This window comes from Leuciscus leuciscus (assembly GCF_965113295.1).
Source record: "Leuciscus leuciscus genome assembly, chromosome: 9".
NCBI lineage: Eukaryota > Metazoa > Chordata > Actinopteri > Cypriniformes > Leuciscidae > Leuciscus > Leuciscus leuciscus.
Window position 1 is genome coordinate 24829857 of NC_138733.1, and position 19783 is coordinate 24849639.

At 39.2% G+C, this 19783-nt stretch overlaps 1 protein-coding gene across 1 annotated transcript; it reads left to right on the forward strand.

Moving 5' to 3' along the window:
• Nucleotides 1-15612: 15612 nt before the first annotated feature.
• LOC309505797 (olfactory receptor 8G17-like) lies at nucleotides 15613-16551 on the forward strand (the record flags this gene model as incomplete). The annotated part of the gene is made up of 1 exon (XM_082179255.1): nucleotides 15613-16551. The coding sequence occupies one exon, from the start codon at nucleotides 15613-15615 to the stop codon at nucleotides 16549-16551; it is 939 nt and encodes a 312-aa protein (XP_082035381.1).
• Nucleotides 16552-19783: the final 3232 nt, after the last annotated feature.

The window sequence follows — 19783 nt, forward strand, 5'->3', positions numbered from 1 at the left end:
CAAAGGCATGGCACTCAGAAAAAGCATGTTGATTTCTTCCAAATTCTTAAGTCTAAACAACTTCTGAAGATATGAACTTGTTAAATGAATTATGTAACTGTACCAACAGTCTATACAACAAGCTGTTATCACAAAAAAAAAGTTATAAAGCTCATTAAATTTATATTAGCAGGCAAGAAAAAAAGAGTGCACCCACGACCATTAGCCTACTTTCAGTAGGCCTAACCAGTCAAAAAAACTAACTTGTAATAGTAAACTACTGCCGCTAGAGGCCGCTGAAGAATAAGAAAGAGTCCACTCATCTCATTGCTGTTAAACATTGTTCAGTGTCAGATATTCAATGTCAGATATTAAATCCCCCCCCACCTCCCAAAAATAATTTGCATTACAAGAAAAGCTTATAGAATTGTCTCAATAATACTTTGTGACTACTTAAAGTCACATTTTGTATGAGAAAAGGTGGCTGAAGAAAATTGAACACTGAAATATGAATAGAATAGAATAGAATTGAATTGAATAGAAATTTGACAACATTTTGAAAAATAAAAAAGTTGAGTAAACTTTTAAAAAAATAAAAAAATAAAGCAACTTGCTGGCTGCAAAGCAGTTTTGAGTTTTCTCATTTCCAGTAGATTAGTTGTGCCAACCAATTTGCCTTTTTTTAATTCTTTTTTTTATTTGAAGTCCCCTGTGGTGAAAATCAAGTTTTTAAATGTTGTTTATATGTGGTGTTTTTAATATGCTTTAAGACAAACCATGTACAAATGCATAAGTCAGCACCGTTGCTGAATATTTTCTCCTTAAAACTGCAGTGAACCAAAGACAGTCTCAAAAACGCGGTTTGAAATAGCTGGTGTTTCTGACGTCACAAGCTACCTTGTCACAATGACGTCAACGTGTGATCATCAACGAGTGGCCCAAATGGCACCCTAAGCACTCGTGGTCTTCCTATGAGTCCGCACTTTTGTGACTGTCGGGAAGAAGTCTGCTGCGGAAGTGCGCATCAAGGGCACATATCGACCGCAAAGGGGGCGCTCGCGAGCACCCTTCTGAGGCCTAAAATTACAAATGGGACACCCTACGGTCTCACGGACATGTGCATGCGGCAGCCATTGTAAGTCCACAAGACCGAAAGTGCATATGAAGTGTGCCATTTGGGACAGGGCCACACTTGCACTTTCAGTCTTGTGGACTTACAATGGCTGCCGCGTGCGTGTGTCCGTTAAGTCCATGAGCCCGGAGGGTGTCCCATTTGTCATTTTAGGTTTCAGAAGGGTGCTTGCGAACGCCCCCCCTTTGCGGTTGATATGTGCCCTCGATGTGCACTTTTGCTGAGCCCGCACTTCTTCCCGACAGTCAAAATGGCATACCTGGTAGGTGATTTGTTCCAGAACAATTTTTATTGTTATGCTGGTTGAAAGTCTCTTCACATCCTGATAGCAATCACTAAGTTAAGTGGTCTAAATGTATTTATATATATCGTATGTGGAAGGCATATGATCATACAATGTTTGTCCAATCATTGCATTTGGTCGAAGTACTGCTACTTGGGCGGAGTGATATACTCGCAGCACCTGAGAAGCCCCGAGGTGAGGAGCAGAGAGTTCGCTCAGAGTTGGAGTAAATCACTCCGCAGAAGTAGCAGTGCTTCGCCTTCTGAGAATATAGTTCCCAGTATGTATAGGGTTAGAAGATGGCAGTGTCTCATGTGACCTTGTTATTTGTACATGCTGTGACTATAGGAGGATCTTTGTTGACATCTTTGTACGCATGCGCGAGTGGTTGTGTGGCAACAAAACAAACAGTATTGCGGGCAGTAAAGACGCGACGAGCACTTTCAAGAGAGTTAGCGGGCGAAATCCACAATGTATAAGCACTTTAACATCTGAAGACCGGAGGAGGTTTGGAGAGAAGCTCAAAATTTGTATTGGTGACAAAATCGAAGTTATTCAAAGCCCATATGAGATCTGGGATGACAAAAAACGTTGGTCCGACTTGCCCGTGTCTTGGCCACCAATCTGCTGGGGAGACATTTATTCTTATTTAATAGAAACCCCTGGACCCTTCACTCATGAAAGATTAAAGGCTTTCAAAAGTCTGGAGGCCTATGATTATTTTGTTTTTTCAAAAAGTTGGGCCGATCTTTTCTGCCAAACAGAAAGCAGTGATCGTGCTAAAAGCAGAGGTTAGAACAGCCTTTTCTTTTGCTTTTAAGTTTTGCGATCCAGAATAGCCCATTTTGATGTGAGGAACATAGTCTGGGTGCTGTGGATCGCGGTTTGGGACACCTGAATCAGAACGCGAAAACATATGACTCGGTTGATTTGACTCAGTTTTATTATTTTTTTTATTCAATCTTCTATAAATACATAGTCACTAAGACTTAGGCCTACCATGAACAAAATGAGCCTCACAAACTCGATCAGTAACGTTAGCTGCAGGAATCCAGGCTTTCTTCGGAGCGTCCAGGTTCAATCGCCTAATTGCACGCAACCATTTCTTTCGTTTTTCGCGATCCTTTTCGGAGGGAATTCGAAAAAACTTTTTATCAGGCCCCCAACGAGCCGTACTCGACCACACAGCAAGAGTGAACCATCCTCTTCTCTAAATCCTCCTCCAAACGTGCAAAACAATCAAATTAGAGGTATCTAGCGGTGTTTCCTGCCACACGATTCCCATGATGCAACGCGACAAACATAAACAATGACGTCACAAAAGATCCGCCTATACAAATCACAACATGTAAATAGGAAAATGTTGGTGTTATTTAGTCAATTATTGGGAGCAGTAGGCTAGATTGAGCCGTTTACCTCCAGTCTTTGTGCTAAACTAGGCTAGCGGTGGGTGCGTCAGACAGAGTTACGGCACGCACGGAGATGAGAAGGGTATGTATGGACTTATCTAACTCTGGGGGATATGGTGAATAAGCTAAAGTCCCAAAAAGTCGGCGTATTCCTTTAAGTTATAAACAGGACATACCTTTGGAGGGATGGTGTTTCCGAACATGTTCTATGTGTTTCCTCCTTTTGCAGCTACTTTGCGTCCTCGAGGACAACCACGTGTTCGGTTTTTATATATACGAAGTATTCCCATACTGGCCAGGGGTTCGCTGTTAGCAATCTGCAGCGCGCTTTCAGGAACCCTCCACCTTTTCCAGCTCTGCGTGTATAGATCTGCTATGGAGGCTTATAGCAAATAAGGCCAAGTATTTTGAATGGTGAGCCACAAGCTCATTGTCTGCTGATGCAACAGCAATCAATAGGCTGCACTAATGTATGTAGATAACAATGTGATAGCTAACAAATTGAGTTTAGCAACCTATCAGCCTGTACCATCTAGAGTTTTAATGACAGAGCTTTTTATGTAAATTATGTAAGGCTCCAATTAAATAATGAGATAGGCCTAATTATTTTCTCACAAATAAATCTCTCAATGAGAAAAATTGGTTCTGTCTATTATAGACTACACAACATTATAATTACTTTCAATTAATTTCAAAAGTATTATTATTATTATTTATATAAAACACATTTCCATTTATGTTGTAATTATTAATTTCCCTGCTTCAACAGGGTGCTCTTGCAAGAAAGCAGCAATGGCTGGTTCAGATTTTCAACTTCTCAACTGTTTATGCAACAAGAAATAAATCTGGTCCTGAGCAGGTATGAGCTCACAGACTTCTTGCTATAACAGTAACTCGATGAGCTTAGAAAGGATGAGCTTCGAATAACCTAACAATCCTGGATCACGTCAAATCATCAACAGTAAAATCCAGATAACTGAGTAATCTACATACGATGAACAGGGCCCCGATGATGTTGGTTAACTATACGCTGATTTCACGCAGCCGCCATTTTGAAATCGAAAGTGAGGCTCCGGTGGGAAAAACCCCGGAAGTAAAGATAAACAACAATGCCTTTGGACTACCAACTTGAAGCTGCTGCCGCGATTTACACTATTGGATGTTAATATCCAATATAGGACATGTATATAGTTTATTCCTGCTTCTTTTTTTACTTTTTGAATTATAAAAAAAAAAAAAAAATTATTTATAAATGAATTTCACTGTATATAGTCTAAAGTATAAAAGAAATGTATGTACAGTTTTAGAATTGACACAACATCATTAAACACAACAATACGCCATCGCATTCACGACTCTCCTGTGATTAAAGGCGACACTTCCGGTTTTCTTCCCACCAGAGCCTCGCTTTCGATTTCAAAATAACGGCTGCGTGAAATCAGCGTATTGATGGTGACATAATCATCATCTAGGGGCCTGATTCACTGATTTCTGGAATCTAATCATGGGTGTTGAAGTACTCATTTCATATTATTAATTATATTAGTCCTGTGATTCTACAACATGAGATCCAGCCGTGTTGCTTTAAGTTTGATCAACTTTTTATTTTTTACATGTGAATGATTGAAAACATCTCCATAACACATGATTAAATACTGTACAATCTAAAGCATATTCTTTTATTTTCTTTTACTTCACTTTATTTCATTTTTTAAACTGTATTATTTTATTATTTCATTTTATGCTTCACAAAACATGTTTGATAGTTTAACTCAGGCAAACATTTTCAGGTCTATCAATGTTACATAATGCTGTTGCTATTGTCATTATTAAACATGATTTTATTTTAAGACTTTTCTTTTTACATTACAGTTGTTTGTCTGTATGAAATAACAAATACAGTCATTATTATGGAACAGTTGCGACAATGATCTCGCTGCTAACAGAAACAGTAACAAAAACAACGCAGACCTGAGATGAGGTCCAAGAGAGCCAATTAATGTGTTCCCTGGACACTAATACACTCAAGAGGCCTACTGGAAATAATACAACAGAAAATATGTATTGTTTTCCCCTGTAAAGCTAAGGAGATCCTTCTACCTCTACAAGATTTGAAATTATTTGAACATTGTTTCTTTTTTTTCTTTCTTTTCAGAAAAATTCCAGAAATAAGACTGAAACTGTTTACAGTTCCACATGCAGCACATTTCTATGTTGTTTCTGTCTGTTGTAGTTCTAATACAGAGTGATCAGTGACATGATATGTATGGGTCAGATGATTGACTTAAAAGATGTTTCTTAACTCATTGATCATGATGTAAAGATGGCAGCTACTCAAAAATTGTGACTATTATACTGCACAATCCGACATGGACGAAGGAACATCACCTGCAGCTCAACCTGGCAAAGACTGAGCTTCTCGTCCTCCCTGCCAATCCGTCTCTGCAACACGACTTCACTATCCAGCTAGACTCATCATCAATCACCCCATCAAGGTCGGTCAGAAATCTTGGAGTAACAGTTGATGACCAGCTGACATTCACAGATCACATTTCAAAGACAGCTCGATCATGCAGGTTTGCACTGCACAACATCAGGAAGATCAGGCCTTTTCTAACTGAGCATGCAACACAACTTCTCGTCCCCTGGTCATTACTAGGCTTGACTACTGCAATGCTCTTCTGGCTGGACTTCCATCATGTGCAACTAAACCTCTACAAATGATTCAGAACGCTGCAGCTCGTCTTGTCTTCAACGAGCCCAAGAGGGCCCACGTCACTCCTTTGTTCATCTCACTGCACTGGCTACCTCTAGCTGCTCGCATCAAGTTCAAGGCACTGACGCTTGCTTACAGATCTGTCACAGGCTCAGCTCCCTCCTACTTTCACTCACTCCTACAAGTCTACATCCCTACCAGAAGCCTTCGATCGGTCAACGAGCGACGTCTCGTGGTCCCATCACAGAGAGCCAAAAAATCACTCTCCAGAACATTCTCATTCACAGTTCCATGCTGGTGGAATGATCTCCCCACCGGCATCCGGAATGCAGAATCCATGACAACATTCAAAAAAGAGCTGAAAACTCTTCTCTTCCGTGAGCACTTAACCTCATAAAAAAAATAAAAATAAAAAAAAAAGTGTATATATATATTATATATTTTCCTGTAAATTCTCTCTTATGTGCAGCATAATAGTCACATTTTTTTTAGTGCTAATGTACCTGGATATTTTGGCACCCCCATTCATCTCAGTTGCCGACATGGCCTGGTAAATATCTTGAATGCTGCCATCTTTACGTCATGATCACTGCATTCAGAAACATCTTTTGAGCCAATCATCTGACCCATACATATCATGTCACTGATCACTCTGTATTAGAACTGCAACAGACAGAAACAACATGGAGATGTCTGTTTTGTTTCTATGAACCCATAGAAAAATTAGAAAATTAGACATACAAAAGTATTTTATCAAAGTACATTGCTAATTTCAATGCTTTCAATGTAAAAACACATTTTGGACACATTTTGGTGTAGGCGAATTTACAAACTCTACCAGCAGGGACAATGTTCAGTAACTCTGAACTCCTGGTCCCACTTAGGCCTCTCTAATCCACAAGTGGCCTACTCTACATTCATTTAAATTGACCTGAGGCTTAATTCACTTACTCAATTCAGGCCCTTATTCATAATCAGCTCACAGTGGCTGTCCCCTGACCAATGTTTCACAGACTTAATTAATATGATTCCTTTCTGGTCTTTAGTCCCAGTAGGGTCAGTGTTTTCATTGAAATAAACTAGAGAATCTTTGGTAACTGGATTCTTTTAGACCTGTGCTTCTCAATACATTTCTTTTTATATGTCTAACTAATCTGACACCCTCAAATCAAGGTCAAGGAGCTCTGTGCCAATGTGCTAAGGAATAGCCTGTTATATAAAGGGGACCTTCACGATTTGCAAGACACTAATGCAAGACACAAATGTGACCCTGGATCACAAAACCAGTCACATGTTGCACAGGTATATTTGTGGCAATAGCCAACAATATATTGTATGGGTCAAAATTATTTATTTTTATTTTATGCCAAAAATCATTAGGATATTAAGTAAAGAATTTAGTAAATTTCCTACCGTAAATATATAAAACATTTCTTTTTGTGAGTGAATGCAGCACAATCGCGAACATAAATGGACAAGTTTAAAGGTGATTTTCTCAATGTTTAGATTCTTCTTGCAACCTCAGATTCCAGATTTTCAAATAGTTGTATCTCGGCCAAATATTGTTATATCCTAACAAACCATACATTAATGGGAAGCTTATTTATTCAGCTTTCATGTAATGTATACATCTCAATTTAAAAAAATTGACCCATGTGACTGGTTTTGTGGTCCAGGGTCACAAATAAGGTTCTTTATTAGCATCTATGGTTCCATGAGGAACCTTTAATGTCCATGGAACTTTTGCATTGCACAAAAGTTTCTTTACATTGGAAAAATGTTCTTTACATAAAGATATTATTTAGATTATAATATTTCTATAAATAAATATTGAAAGGTATTTTTGTGGAACCCAAAATGGTTATTTTACGGCCTACTTTGGAACCTTTATTTTTAAGTGTAAAATGGGGATTATAATGATACAGATTTATAAGTTGTTCAGTGACTGAAGTTGTTCATGTTACGCATTCTCAGTACAAACAACAGGATGCAGAAATTTGTGAAGTAAAGCCTGATATCTGACAATAACATGTTTTAGTTCATGATGGTAATATTTCTTGAAAGCAAATGTGCAAAAACTGTTCCCTTGGTAAATAAGTTTTAGTTGTTTAAGAAATTGTTGATATGATTATTAAAAAATTATTTAGAATAATTTTCAGTAGGCTCTGTGACACAAATCCCCAAAGTTTTATTAGCAACATTGTTTGCTATTAGGGAGTTGGATAAACCTAATTGGCAAGTCTATTTGAAGCGATTTAAGAGATTTATCAAGGGTTTATGATATGTGATAAACAAAACTGGATGCCATTAAAAAACTCTCCCACAGGTCTCATTAATCAGATGTTTCAAGATGATGAAATGGTCTAACCAAAAGTCCCAATGGCCCAATAAATATATGCCAGGGTGAGTATTTTATATTATTCAGATTTGGTTTATTATTCAGATTCAGTATTCTAAAAATGTAATGTACTGATTAAGTGGAAACCTTACCAATAATATTTTCTTTTTTGAGTAATTGTATTTATACATTTACAAAATAGGGATTAATTTAGGCAGTTATTGTGGAGTGATGGCCATTAAAAGAGTTAAATATATTTTATTTGAAGTTTAGGCTATAGGCTATACTGTATATCACACAGATATCATTATATTTTCAATGCATTATAACATTAATTGTCCAAGCTGCGATGTGAACGCACTCTAGACACGGATTTGAGTCTGATCCTTAAGTCTAGGCCTTATCGCCATGGCATAAGGAGCAATAAAGTATCACTAGATTTAAATTATATGAAGTTCTTTCTTACATACTATCACAGAATGGCGGCTGTGCAAAGTGCACGATGCAGGAGTATATCATACAAACGGTCTTTAATCCAAAAAATCAATAGATCACAGGTCATAGAAACTCAGGAGACCAGAAAACACACTGCTGTGAGGAAGTAAGACATGCTGCTGCTGTACAATACAGAGAAAATTTTCGGTAGCAAATACAGGTGGAGCGGGAGAAGGTGGAGGGGTTCTGAAAGTGCACTGGAACTGCTACAGCAAATGCTAACCAAGTATTTGAAGGTTGAGCAGGGAGCTCATTGGCTACTGTTATAGAAGGAACCAATCAGCTGTGCCTTATAGAGAATGATGTGATTGCAAGCAGGTTGAGTTAAGGAGTTTCATGACAGAACTTTGCATATATACAAAAATACAAACACAGGTATATGGGTAATACAGCCTGTGGTTATTTTTGAGAAAATAACAGGCACGCACGGTACTGTATGTCCTTGTAATACTGTCATCCGTCTTCATCTTCTTCTTCATCTTGTGACAGTTATGGCTCATTTCCACTGAGCGGTACGGTGCGGCACAGTACAGTCCGGTACGGTTCGGGTTGGTAAACCACGAATCGGCTAGCGTTTCCACTGCCAACAGTACCCTTACTTGATAGGCGTTTCATGACAGAGCCTATGCCGTAAAGAAGCGATCGACGTCATTTTTGCGCGAAGAAGAAAGCGACATAAACAACAATGGATGACATCAGAGCCGATCCTGACCTCCCTGGGGCCCTAAGCAAAATTCTGTTTAGGGGCCCTCATACCTGACCCGTGAGCCATGAACCATTTGCCATTGCCACACAGTCACACCTGACACCCCAGTGTTCCCACTACAATCCCTCCTTTAACTAGTTCTAGTGAAAATGTAATTCCTGAAATCAGAAGACATTGTTACTAGTAAAAAGTTCATTCTTAATATCAAGAATTCACATTTTAAATAGTACAAATTGAATTATTGATATCAAAAATGCATATCCTGTGAATGAATAAAAGCTAAAATGGCGCCATAGCATGTCATTGTGTTTTAAATGATAAAAGTAATTCTTGATACTCTTGATTCTTGATGGTTATTATTTACTGAGGGATGTGCATCCATATTGACCAGAATCTCCAGCCAATCAACATTTTAAATTCAATGGAGCCTATCAATATTCAATGTCAATACCAAGCGGCAACATTCTAATCTGAAAAATGAAGCCTACCCGGAAGTGCGAAAAACTGCAATACATCGAAAATCCGCTAGGGGCAGGTCCCAAAAGGGAGCAAATGTCCATACACCCCCATGTTAAAATGTCCGTTTTCACAGCATAAATTCATGTTTTTACAGGTTGGTCCCATGGACTTTTATTGTATTTTTCGATAGGTTCCGAGTGCCTGACAACTGTGAGGGGGGTGATTTTTTTTCTAACTCGTTAGTTTAGATCGTATTTAGATATAAAATGTATGACAAATAAGGGCGCGATTGACAGCTTGATTGACAGCTGACAACGAGCATAGGCTGCGCCGAGTGGAATTCCTGAAATTTGACGTCTCGGCCATGATCTGACACAACAAATCATACCTGTAAGTTATCCTTTCTGAACATTTGTATTGAAATATGGCGCCGCCCATACCCCCCATAAACGGCCTCAAAACCGTTCGTCAGAAGTCTATGGGTGACGTCACAGACGCTTTGTCCATATTTTTTACAGTCTATGGTCAATACATTACTTTCCATATTGCATTAGTGCAGAGTTGTAACTAAACCTTGACTGAGCGACTAGATAATCATCGTCTTGTTTTAAAACTATAATGAGGAGTGCCATCACGTCCATATTGTTTCATTTCATGCACGCGCATATGATCGCATGTTAACGCGCGACGAGGTTATCTTTTCCGAGCTACAGTTTATAAACACACACCGTTGTCCTTTGTCATTTATTAAACATAATAAATCAACTCACATCAACTTAACTTTAGCCTACTGTTCTTTGGAGGATTGCTGAAGAGACACCCACCTCCCCCCCACCTTGGCCGGGCCCGTCGTGGACTGTCTGCGCTTAGGACTATCAAGTGCACATCATCTGCCATTTCTGAAGACTCAGTCATTTCTTCTGTGAATGTGTGCTTGTTAAATGCCCGTTCTGTCACGAATAAGGCGCACATTTTGAATGATCTGATTGTAAGGCAAAATCTGGACTTTCTATTACTTACAGAAACTTGGCAACGCAACGCGGAATTTATTCATTTAAATGAGCTGTGTCCTGTTGGCTGCTCGTATATTGGATCCCCTCGTCTTTCTGGCCGCGGTGGAGGTCTTGCCATGGTATGGAGAGATAGCTACCACTGTCAACTGGTGAGCGTGGAAACTTTTTCCTCTTTTGAACTTCAAATCACGAGAGTTGGTCGGATAAAGCCGTTCTACTGCATCCTCATTTATCGTCCGCCTGGTCCTGCTGGGCAGTTCTTAACAGAGTTTACGGACTTCATGTCATCCGTTATTAATTTTGAAAAATTATTAATGGTTGGGGATTTTAATTTTCACACTGAAGTTGTTGATAATCATGCTGCAAAAGAGTTTCTTAGTATTACGGATTCACATAATCTAAAGCAGCATGTTTATGGACCCACACATACTGGTGGTCATACATTAGACCTGGTTTTTACTTTAGGTTTGGATGTTGATGCATTATGTTGTGAAGATATGTCGATTAGTGACCATAAGTGCATCTTTTTTAATCTTTCTACTATTGCAGACCCGCCTTGTCAGAATCGTCTGATAAAATCACGCATTATTACGCAAACAACTGTTGAGCAATTTAGCTCTCGATTTGACTGTGATTTTAATTTGATGGGTTGTAAAAATGATGTTGAGGTCTTAATGCAATCTTTTAATAATGTCTGCTCTTCCGTCTTGGATGAAGTGGCCCCTTTAAAGATAAAAACTAAACCCATCTGTAACACCACGCCTTGGATGACGGAAGATGTGCGTTGTTTCAGGAGGAGGTGCCGTACCATCGAACGCCTGTGGAAATCAACCGGGCTTGAAGTGCACCGCCTGTATCTTAAGGAACTTATGCAGGATTTTAACGATTTAGTTGCGAAATGCAGGGCTGCCTATTTTTCTAATCTAATTTCCTCCTCTAAGCGTAACCCTAAGATATTATTTGATACCATACATAATATTGTATCACCCCCAGCAGCTGTGACAACAATAGATCCTCAAAATGATTGTGATAGACTGATGTCCTTTTTTATTGATAAGGTGCAGTCTATTAGATCAAATATTCTGCATGGACCACACTTTATTGTCGATGGTATTCGTTCAGCTAGGCCTATTACCATTGAGTCTTTTAAACCAATCACTCTTCCTGATTAGCTAAATTTGATTAATAAAATGAATATATCCTCCTGTCCACAAGATATTATACCATCTTCATTATTCTTAAAAGCACTCCCTGCAATTGGTACTAGTATAGTAGATATTATCAATTGTTCACTGGCCACAGGCTGTGTTCCGTCTTATTTTAAACATGCCACTATTCATCCTATAATAAAAAAGCCTAATTTAGATCCAGCAGTTTTGAAGAACTATCGGCCAATTTCAAAGTTGCCATTGCTGTCCAAAATTCTTGAGAAAGTTGTTGCTAATCAACTTACTGCTGTATTAGAGAACTTGGAACTGTATGACAAATTTCAGTCAGGTTTTAGGAAGAGACACTCGACTGAGACCGCTTTAGTGAGAGTTAATAACGACCTTCAAGTGGCATCGGATGCAGGCCTATGTTCAGTGTTGGTACTTTTGGATCTGAGTTCTGCCTTTGATACTGTGGATCACAATATTATGATTATGAGATTGCGCGAGTGGGTCGGCGTGTCAGGAGTGGCCCTAGATTGGTTTAGCTCATATCTTACAGATAGAAGTTTTGACGTATCTATTGGTGATTTTAAATCTGCCTCGTCACCCATGCTTTGTGGTGTTCCACAGGGTTCTGTGTTGGGCCCAATATTGTTTATTTTATACTTGTTGCCTCTGGGTCAGATCATACGAGATTTTAACATTTCCTATCATTTTTACGCAGATGACATTCAGCTTCACTTTACCTTCCGGCGAAATGAGTCATTCAAACTTTCGAGGCTTTTAGATTGTATAGATGTCATAAACAGCTGGATGGCCGAAAGTTTTTTGCAGCTGAATCCAGATAAGACTGAGGTTTTAATTGTAGCACCAGACAACGCTATACCTCTGATTATACGGGACATTGGACCTTTGGCATCTGCTGTGCGGCCTAGTTTAAGGAACCTTGGGATTATATTTGATAAATCCTTATCTTTTGAAACCCACATTAAATCTTTGACCAAATCTTGTTTTTTTCATTTACGTAATATTAGTAAATTGAGGTCTGTGGTTTCTCAGTCGGAACTGGAGATGCTCATTCATGCTTTTATTTCATCCCGTATTGATTACTGTAACACACTTTTTTCGTCACTCAACAAATCTGTTCTTCATCGACTACAATCCATTCAAAATTCAGCTGCTAGGTTACTTACCCGATCAAATAGGCGCACCCACATCACCCCAATACTCTGCTCCCTTCATTGGCTTCCTGTAACTTACAGGATCCAATTCAAAATTCTGAATGGGGGGGGGGGGGGGGTCGAGGCCTTGAGTAATTTGCGGGGCCCTACGCACCTCGCGTAGTGTGCGTATAGGGCTGATCGGCTCTGGATGACATACAGTAGATCTTGTTCTTGCTTCTCGGCATGTTTGTCACAAAAAGCCAAACACCGACATTAGGCGTTTCTCAATACCAAGTACACAAAGTTCGTACTTGCCAAGTCCGACTCAGGAGAAAGGAGAATTACACTCACCTAAAGGATTATTAGGAACACCATACTAATACTGTGTTTGACCCCCTTTCGCCTTCAGAACTGCCTTAATTCTACGTGGCATTGATTCAACAAGGTGCTGAAAGCATTCTTTAGAAATGTTGGCCCATAATGATAGGATAGCATCTTGCAGTTGATGGAGATTTGTGGGATGCACATCCAGGGCACGAAGCTCCCGTTCCACCACATCCCAAAGATGCTCTATTGGGTTGAGATCTGGTGACTGTGGGGGCCATTTTAGTACAGTGAACTCATTGTCATGTTCAAGAAACCAATTTGAAATGATTCGAGCTTTGTGACATGGTGCATTATCCTGCTGGAAGTAGCCATCAGAGGATAGGTACATGGTGATCATAAAGGGATGGACATGGTCAGAAACAATACTCAGGTAGGCCGTGGCATTTAAACGATGCCCAATTGGCACTAAGGGGCCTAAAGTGTGCCAAGAAAACATCCCCCACACCATTACACCACCACCACCAGCCTGCACAGTGGTAACAAGGCATGATGGATCCATGTTCTCATTCTGTTTATGCCAAATTCTGACTCTACCATCTGAATGTCTCAACAGAAATCGAGACTCATCAGACCAGGCAACATTTTTCCAGTCTTCAACTGTCAAATTTTGGTGAGCTCGTGCAAATTGTAGCCTCTTTTTCCTATTTGTAGTGGAGATGAGTGGTACCCGGTGGGGTCTTCTGCTGTTGTAGCCCATCCGCCTCAAGGTTGTGCGTGTTGTGGCTTCACAAATGCTTTGCTGCATACCTCGGTTGTAACGAGTGGTTATTTCAGTCAAAGTTGCTCTTCAATCAGTCGGCCCATTCTCCTCTGACCTCTAGCATCAACAAGGCATTTTCGCCCACAGGACTGCCGCATAGGCTACTGGATGTTTTTCCCTTTTCACACCATTCTTTGTAAACCCTAGAAATGGTTGTGCGTGAAAATCCCAGTAACTGAGCAGATTGTGAAATACTCAGACCGGCCCGTCTGGCACCAACAACCATGCCACGCTCAAAATTGCTTAAATCACCTTTCTTTCCCATTCTGACATTCAGTTTGGAGTTCAGGAGATTGTCTTGACCAGGACCACACCCCTAAATGCATTGAAGCAACTGCCATGCGATTGGTTGATTAGATAATTGCATTAATGAGAAATTGAACAGGTGTTCCTAATAATCCTTTAGGTGAGTGTATATCTCATGTTTAACCACTACTTAGACGTCAAAGTCAGCGGCAAATGTCAGAACGACAAGCCGAGGCAAGGCTGTTCCAGGCGGGGTACATGAGTGCCTAGAGCCCGGTGATCGCCTGGATCTCACAACCTGGATCTCACAACCTGGATCTCACAACCTGGATCTCACAACCTGGATCTCACAACCTGGATCAAATTTTCGTAAATCTTTATAAATAAACCACAGATTTGAGCTTTAAACAACTACATTCTCACCTGAAAAACTCTTAAAACTACATTTCGTGACACAATAACAGTAGTATTATATTTCAACTGTATATTAAAAATACCGGTCAGTGGAAACGAGCCATTACACACCTCGGGTCATTAGCGACCCTATACAATTTTTACAATGAATGGGAAAACAGGCATTCTTTTATAATTTTATTATTTATTTCTCGTTGTATTGTTTATAATGAATTGATTGAGGAATACTAAGTTGAAGTTTGATGTCTAACTTTAAAAAATGTTTGAGGGGGAGGGTAGTGAATGATGTCGTGGGTCACTAAAGACACAAGGTTTGTGTTTACTTTGTACTACAAAAAGTGTTAAATATTGTAGCCTTGCTTTTATAGCTGTCAGTATGTCTGTCTTGTGAGTTCTGTCTTATATCACTACATTTTCCCCTTTTGGTAATCAGTAAACCCTCTTTTCTATTCAAGGAAAACATGCTAGTCACCAAGTCACCAATTGATTTTTACTGCAACATTTCAGATGTACACAGATTTTTTTTAGTGCTGAATATAATTAGTATACGTGATATGCACGTGTGTGTCAAATGTATGTCATAATCTGTCATAACATTGCCAACCTGTGAAAAGGATTTTGCATTCTCACATAATTTGTCTTCAGGGGTTATAATGTGAATGATGTCAGTAAGATGACTGTCTTTATAAGACAAAAGCATTTCAACTTGATCTTGTAGTATGACATGATACTGTAGTGTCTTTTTTAAATTGAGAGATAATAATCAAGGGTGCATGAAGTGAGTAACATACATCACTGACAAATGCTTTAAGGCTTATTTTTCATTTCATAAAGGGTCAATTGGATGGGGGGAGGATAATAAATGTATTAAATGTATTAATAAAATAAATTTCAGTAATTTTAATGAAATTAATGTCAAAGTACTAATTTGCTCTTATTTTCCACAGATTCCAGAGTCACAATGGAGAACTTATCCATCATAGTTAGTTTTGAGCTAACCCTGGATCCATTTTCCATCCCTTTTGGAGCAAAATATCCCATATTTCTCTTTGGCATCTTTATCTACATTTTCAGTGCCTTTTGTAATTTGACCCTGTTGATCCTCATCATTATGACACAAAGTCTCCATAAGCCAATATACTTCATTATGTTCAGTCTTCCACTGAATGATTTTATTGGAATCACTTCCATGCTTCCTAAGGTTCTTTTTGACATTGTGACGGAAACCAATACTACATATTATCCCCTCTGTGTGCTCCAGGGTTTTCTGCTCCACATGTATGGGGGTGGTGTTTTGTTTATTCTGGCTGCCATGGCTTTTGATCGCTATATTGCTATATGTATGCCTCTGCGATACAATGCTCTCATGACACCAAGGTTTGTGATGGGAATTGTTACTTTTGTATGGGGCCTTGACCTTTTTTTCATTCTTTTGCTGTTTTCTTTGCAGGGCAAGTATTCCAGATGCAGATCTATCATTTTGAATGTGTTTTGTGATAACCCCTCTCTCCTTAAGCTGACCTGTGACAATACCACAGTTAATAATGTCATAGGCTTGTTCAACACAGCCATGATGCAGATTATTAGTGTTTCCATTCAAGTATTTTCCTATGTGAAGATTTTGATTACCTGCTTGGTCATGAGTAGGTCTGATGCAAAGAGCAAGGCCATCAACACCTGTGTTGCTCAACTGTCCATTTTCATCATATATGAGGTTGTTGGAACTTTCACCATCTTGTCACACAGGTTCAAAAACGTAAACGCAGATGTGCAAAAGGTTATGGGGATGCTCATTTTTCTAGTGCCTCCACTTCTGAATCCAATTGTTTATGGATTGAACAGTCATGAATTACGAAATAATCTGCTAAAACTCATGCGCAGGAAAATCTCAAAAATGTAAAATATCTGTAAAATGTATTTTTTTCACTGTTTATGTCAAGAAGTCCAATAAAACTCTTTAAATATTAGTAGGCTATTATTTGTGTAGCAGTATGTAATAACAACAATCTATTTAGACATTTTTAATCACAAAAAAATTCACTAAATCCCAACCTAAAATACAAAATCTACTTCATTTTTCAGGTTGATGCTTTGACAGTTCCTATACTTATAAACAAAAATTAATAATGATTTCATTCAACTTTTATTTCATCAAAGAATATATTCATGAAAAATGTATTACTCTTCTGGGGGGCCTCAGAGACCTCAGGTAAAAACATGAATTTTCACATGATTTTCTGTTTACACATTGATGTTTTCCTGTAAACTGTTTGTTTTGTTCACTTTTTGTATGTATGTGTGCATTCAACATTACTAGAACTTTTCATATTTCTGAAAAGTGCATGTGTAAAGAAGCATGGTAAAATGGTGTGTTAAAGCTTTTAACCTTTTTTTGTTGTTGTAATAAATATGTATGTACAACATAAGTGTCTCTGGGACCCCAGACATAAAAACATTCCATCTCAGCCCATAACAGTCCAAAAGAGATTATGGGTTAGTCATGTTTTATTTCTATATAACAATAGATTCATAATTACTAAGTCTAGGGAGCATAACTTTCAGTGGATATTCATAACTTGACTGTGGGAAGAAAGAGTGCCGCTTCATGCTTTGGCCTAAATGTACAGTAACTATAACTCTCAAGCTTACTTTTTTCAAATAATCTCCATATACTGTGTAAAGCCTGCCCAATCGGTCCAACGACAGTTTCCGATAAGCGGGTGAAGGTTTACTGCTTGTTACTGTCTTTTCCGCGTGGCAAAGTAATTTGATTCCAATTAAGCTTTTATCTGACTCCATTTTATCACAACCTCGAATTTAGGTTGGAATGCCAATTTGGTATTGGTCATTTATATAATAGTTTAGCAATACATTTGATTGTTCTATTTAACTCTTTACTCTTATTAATTGTTCATTCGGGTGCCAAAGTCGCACAGGGTCCTCGCACCAGCCGTTAATATTATGTGGGCCCAAGATCACAAATTCGTCAGTTTTTGGTCACTAAACAGAGGTAATTGGCTAATACCTTAGGCGGTCGCATTCACGCTTACTCAGTCTAAGATATTTTGTATAGCCTCCTTGGTTGTAAACACTTGAATTAAAGTAACTTTTTCTTTAGACAGAGGTCATGACCACTACTACAGATATAAGCCGACCAATATTACTTCTCTGGTAGTAGCTTTGGTTTGGTCATGCCATGGTTTCCCACATACACTTAACTAAAGTAAAATTATACTAAACAGAGATAAGACTCACCCTATTTAGGCTGGTCGAGCAGCATTTTGTTGTCCTAAACGGAAAGTCACTTTTTGTCTTTACATCCCAAGTACTCTTGAATTAGTGCCAAATATTAGCCGGAACTCTAAAATTGCAGTTGGTGTGCCCTATGCTCCACTCAAAACTGGACGTTAATCCGTTACTAATCTGATGCAGATTTGCGGTAACAATGGATGCAGCGTAATCTACTGAAGTTAATAATTTCAAAGTCAGAATAAAATCAAATGTAACAATTTATTACGTCAGGTATGTCACGTATCATGCCAATTACTGTACATAATCAGTTCAAAGATAATAAATACAAAACATCAAATGCTCTGGAATAAAGAGAAAAGATGCGAACCTGACATTAGAAAATACATGATGCTGAGGGCCAGATGTACTAACGCTTTTGCGCCCACTTCAGGCGTATTTGTTTTGCAAAGTGCGCATAAAACCATGGCGAGGTATGTACAGTGGGGAGAACAAGTATTTGATACACTGCCGATTTTGCAGGTTTTCCTACTTACAACGGAATCTAAAACAAAAATCCAGAAAATCACATTGTATGATTTTTAAATAATTAATTTGCATTTTATTGCATGACATAAGTATTTGATCACCTACCAACCAGTAAGAAATCTGGCTCTCACAAACCTGTTCTTTAAGAAGCCCTCCTGTTCTCCACTCATTACCTGTATTAACTGCACCTGTTTGAACTCGTTACCTGTATAAAAGACATCTGTCCACACACTCAATCAAACAGACTCCAACCTCTCCACAATGGCCAAGACCAGAGAGCAGTGTAAGGACATCAGGGATAAAATTGTAGACCTGCACAAGGCTGGGATGGGCTACAAGACAATAGGCAAGGAGCTTGGTGAGAAGGCAACAACTGTTGGCACAATTATTAGAAAATGGAAGAAGTTCAAGATGACGGTCAATCTCCCTCGGTCTGGGGCACCATGCAAGATCTCACCTCGTGTGGCATCAATGATCATGAGGAAGGTGAGGGATCAGCCCAGAACTACACGGCAGGACCTGGTCAATGACCTGAAGAGAGCTGGGACCACAGTCTCAAAGAAAACCATTAGTAACACACTACGCCGTCATGGATTAAAATCCTGCAGCGCACGCAAGGTCCCCCTGTTCAAGCCAGCGCATGTCCAGGCCCGTCTGAAGTTTGCCAATGACCATCTGGATGATCCAGAGGAGGAATGGGAGAAGGTCATGTGGTCTGATGAGACAAAAATAGAGCTTTTTGGTCTAAACTCCACTTGCCGTGTTTGGAGGAAGAAGAAAGAACACCATCCCAACCATGAAGCATGGAGGTGGAAACATCATTCTTTGGGGATGCTTTTCTGCAAAGGGGACAGGACGACTGCACCGTATTGAGGGGAGGATGGATGGGGCCATGTATCGCGAGATCTTGCAGTTGTTAAAATCCTTGCTAAATTACAATTATTGGCATCAGGATCATTTTAAACAGTCATAGCATCAGCAGTGGGAATATCGCAGTCTGCGTTTAAATACGTGCAATTTACGGTATAGTGGGTGGGGACAGGCGCTGATTACCTGATGAACTGCAGGTTTGGTACATAACACGCACACTGCGGTTTTACATCAAGTGCTTTCTGCGTCTTGGCCATGGCGCTATTAACGCTGCGTTCGCAAATTTATGTACATCTGGCCCTGAGTGTCTTGAGCACACTCAGCATCACGGGCTGATTTGAGCTACAAATCGCGCCATGCCTCTTGAGAAATGTCTTTATATACTCAGACCAAGAAAGAAACCGTCTCGGTTACTAGCTGTAACGATGACTGACTCGGTTGAATGTTCGAATCCATGTGCAGTGCTTTATTAGTACAAACAAATA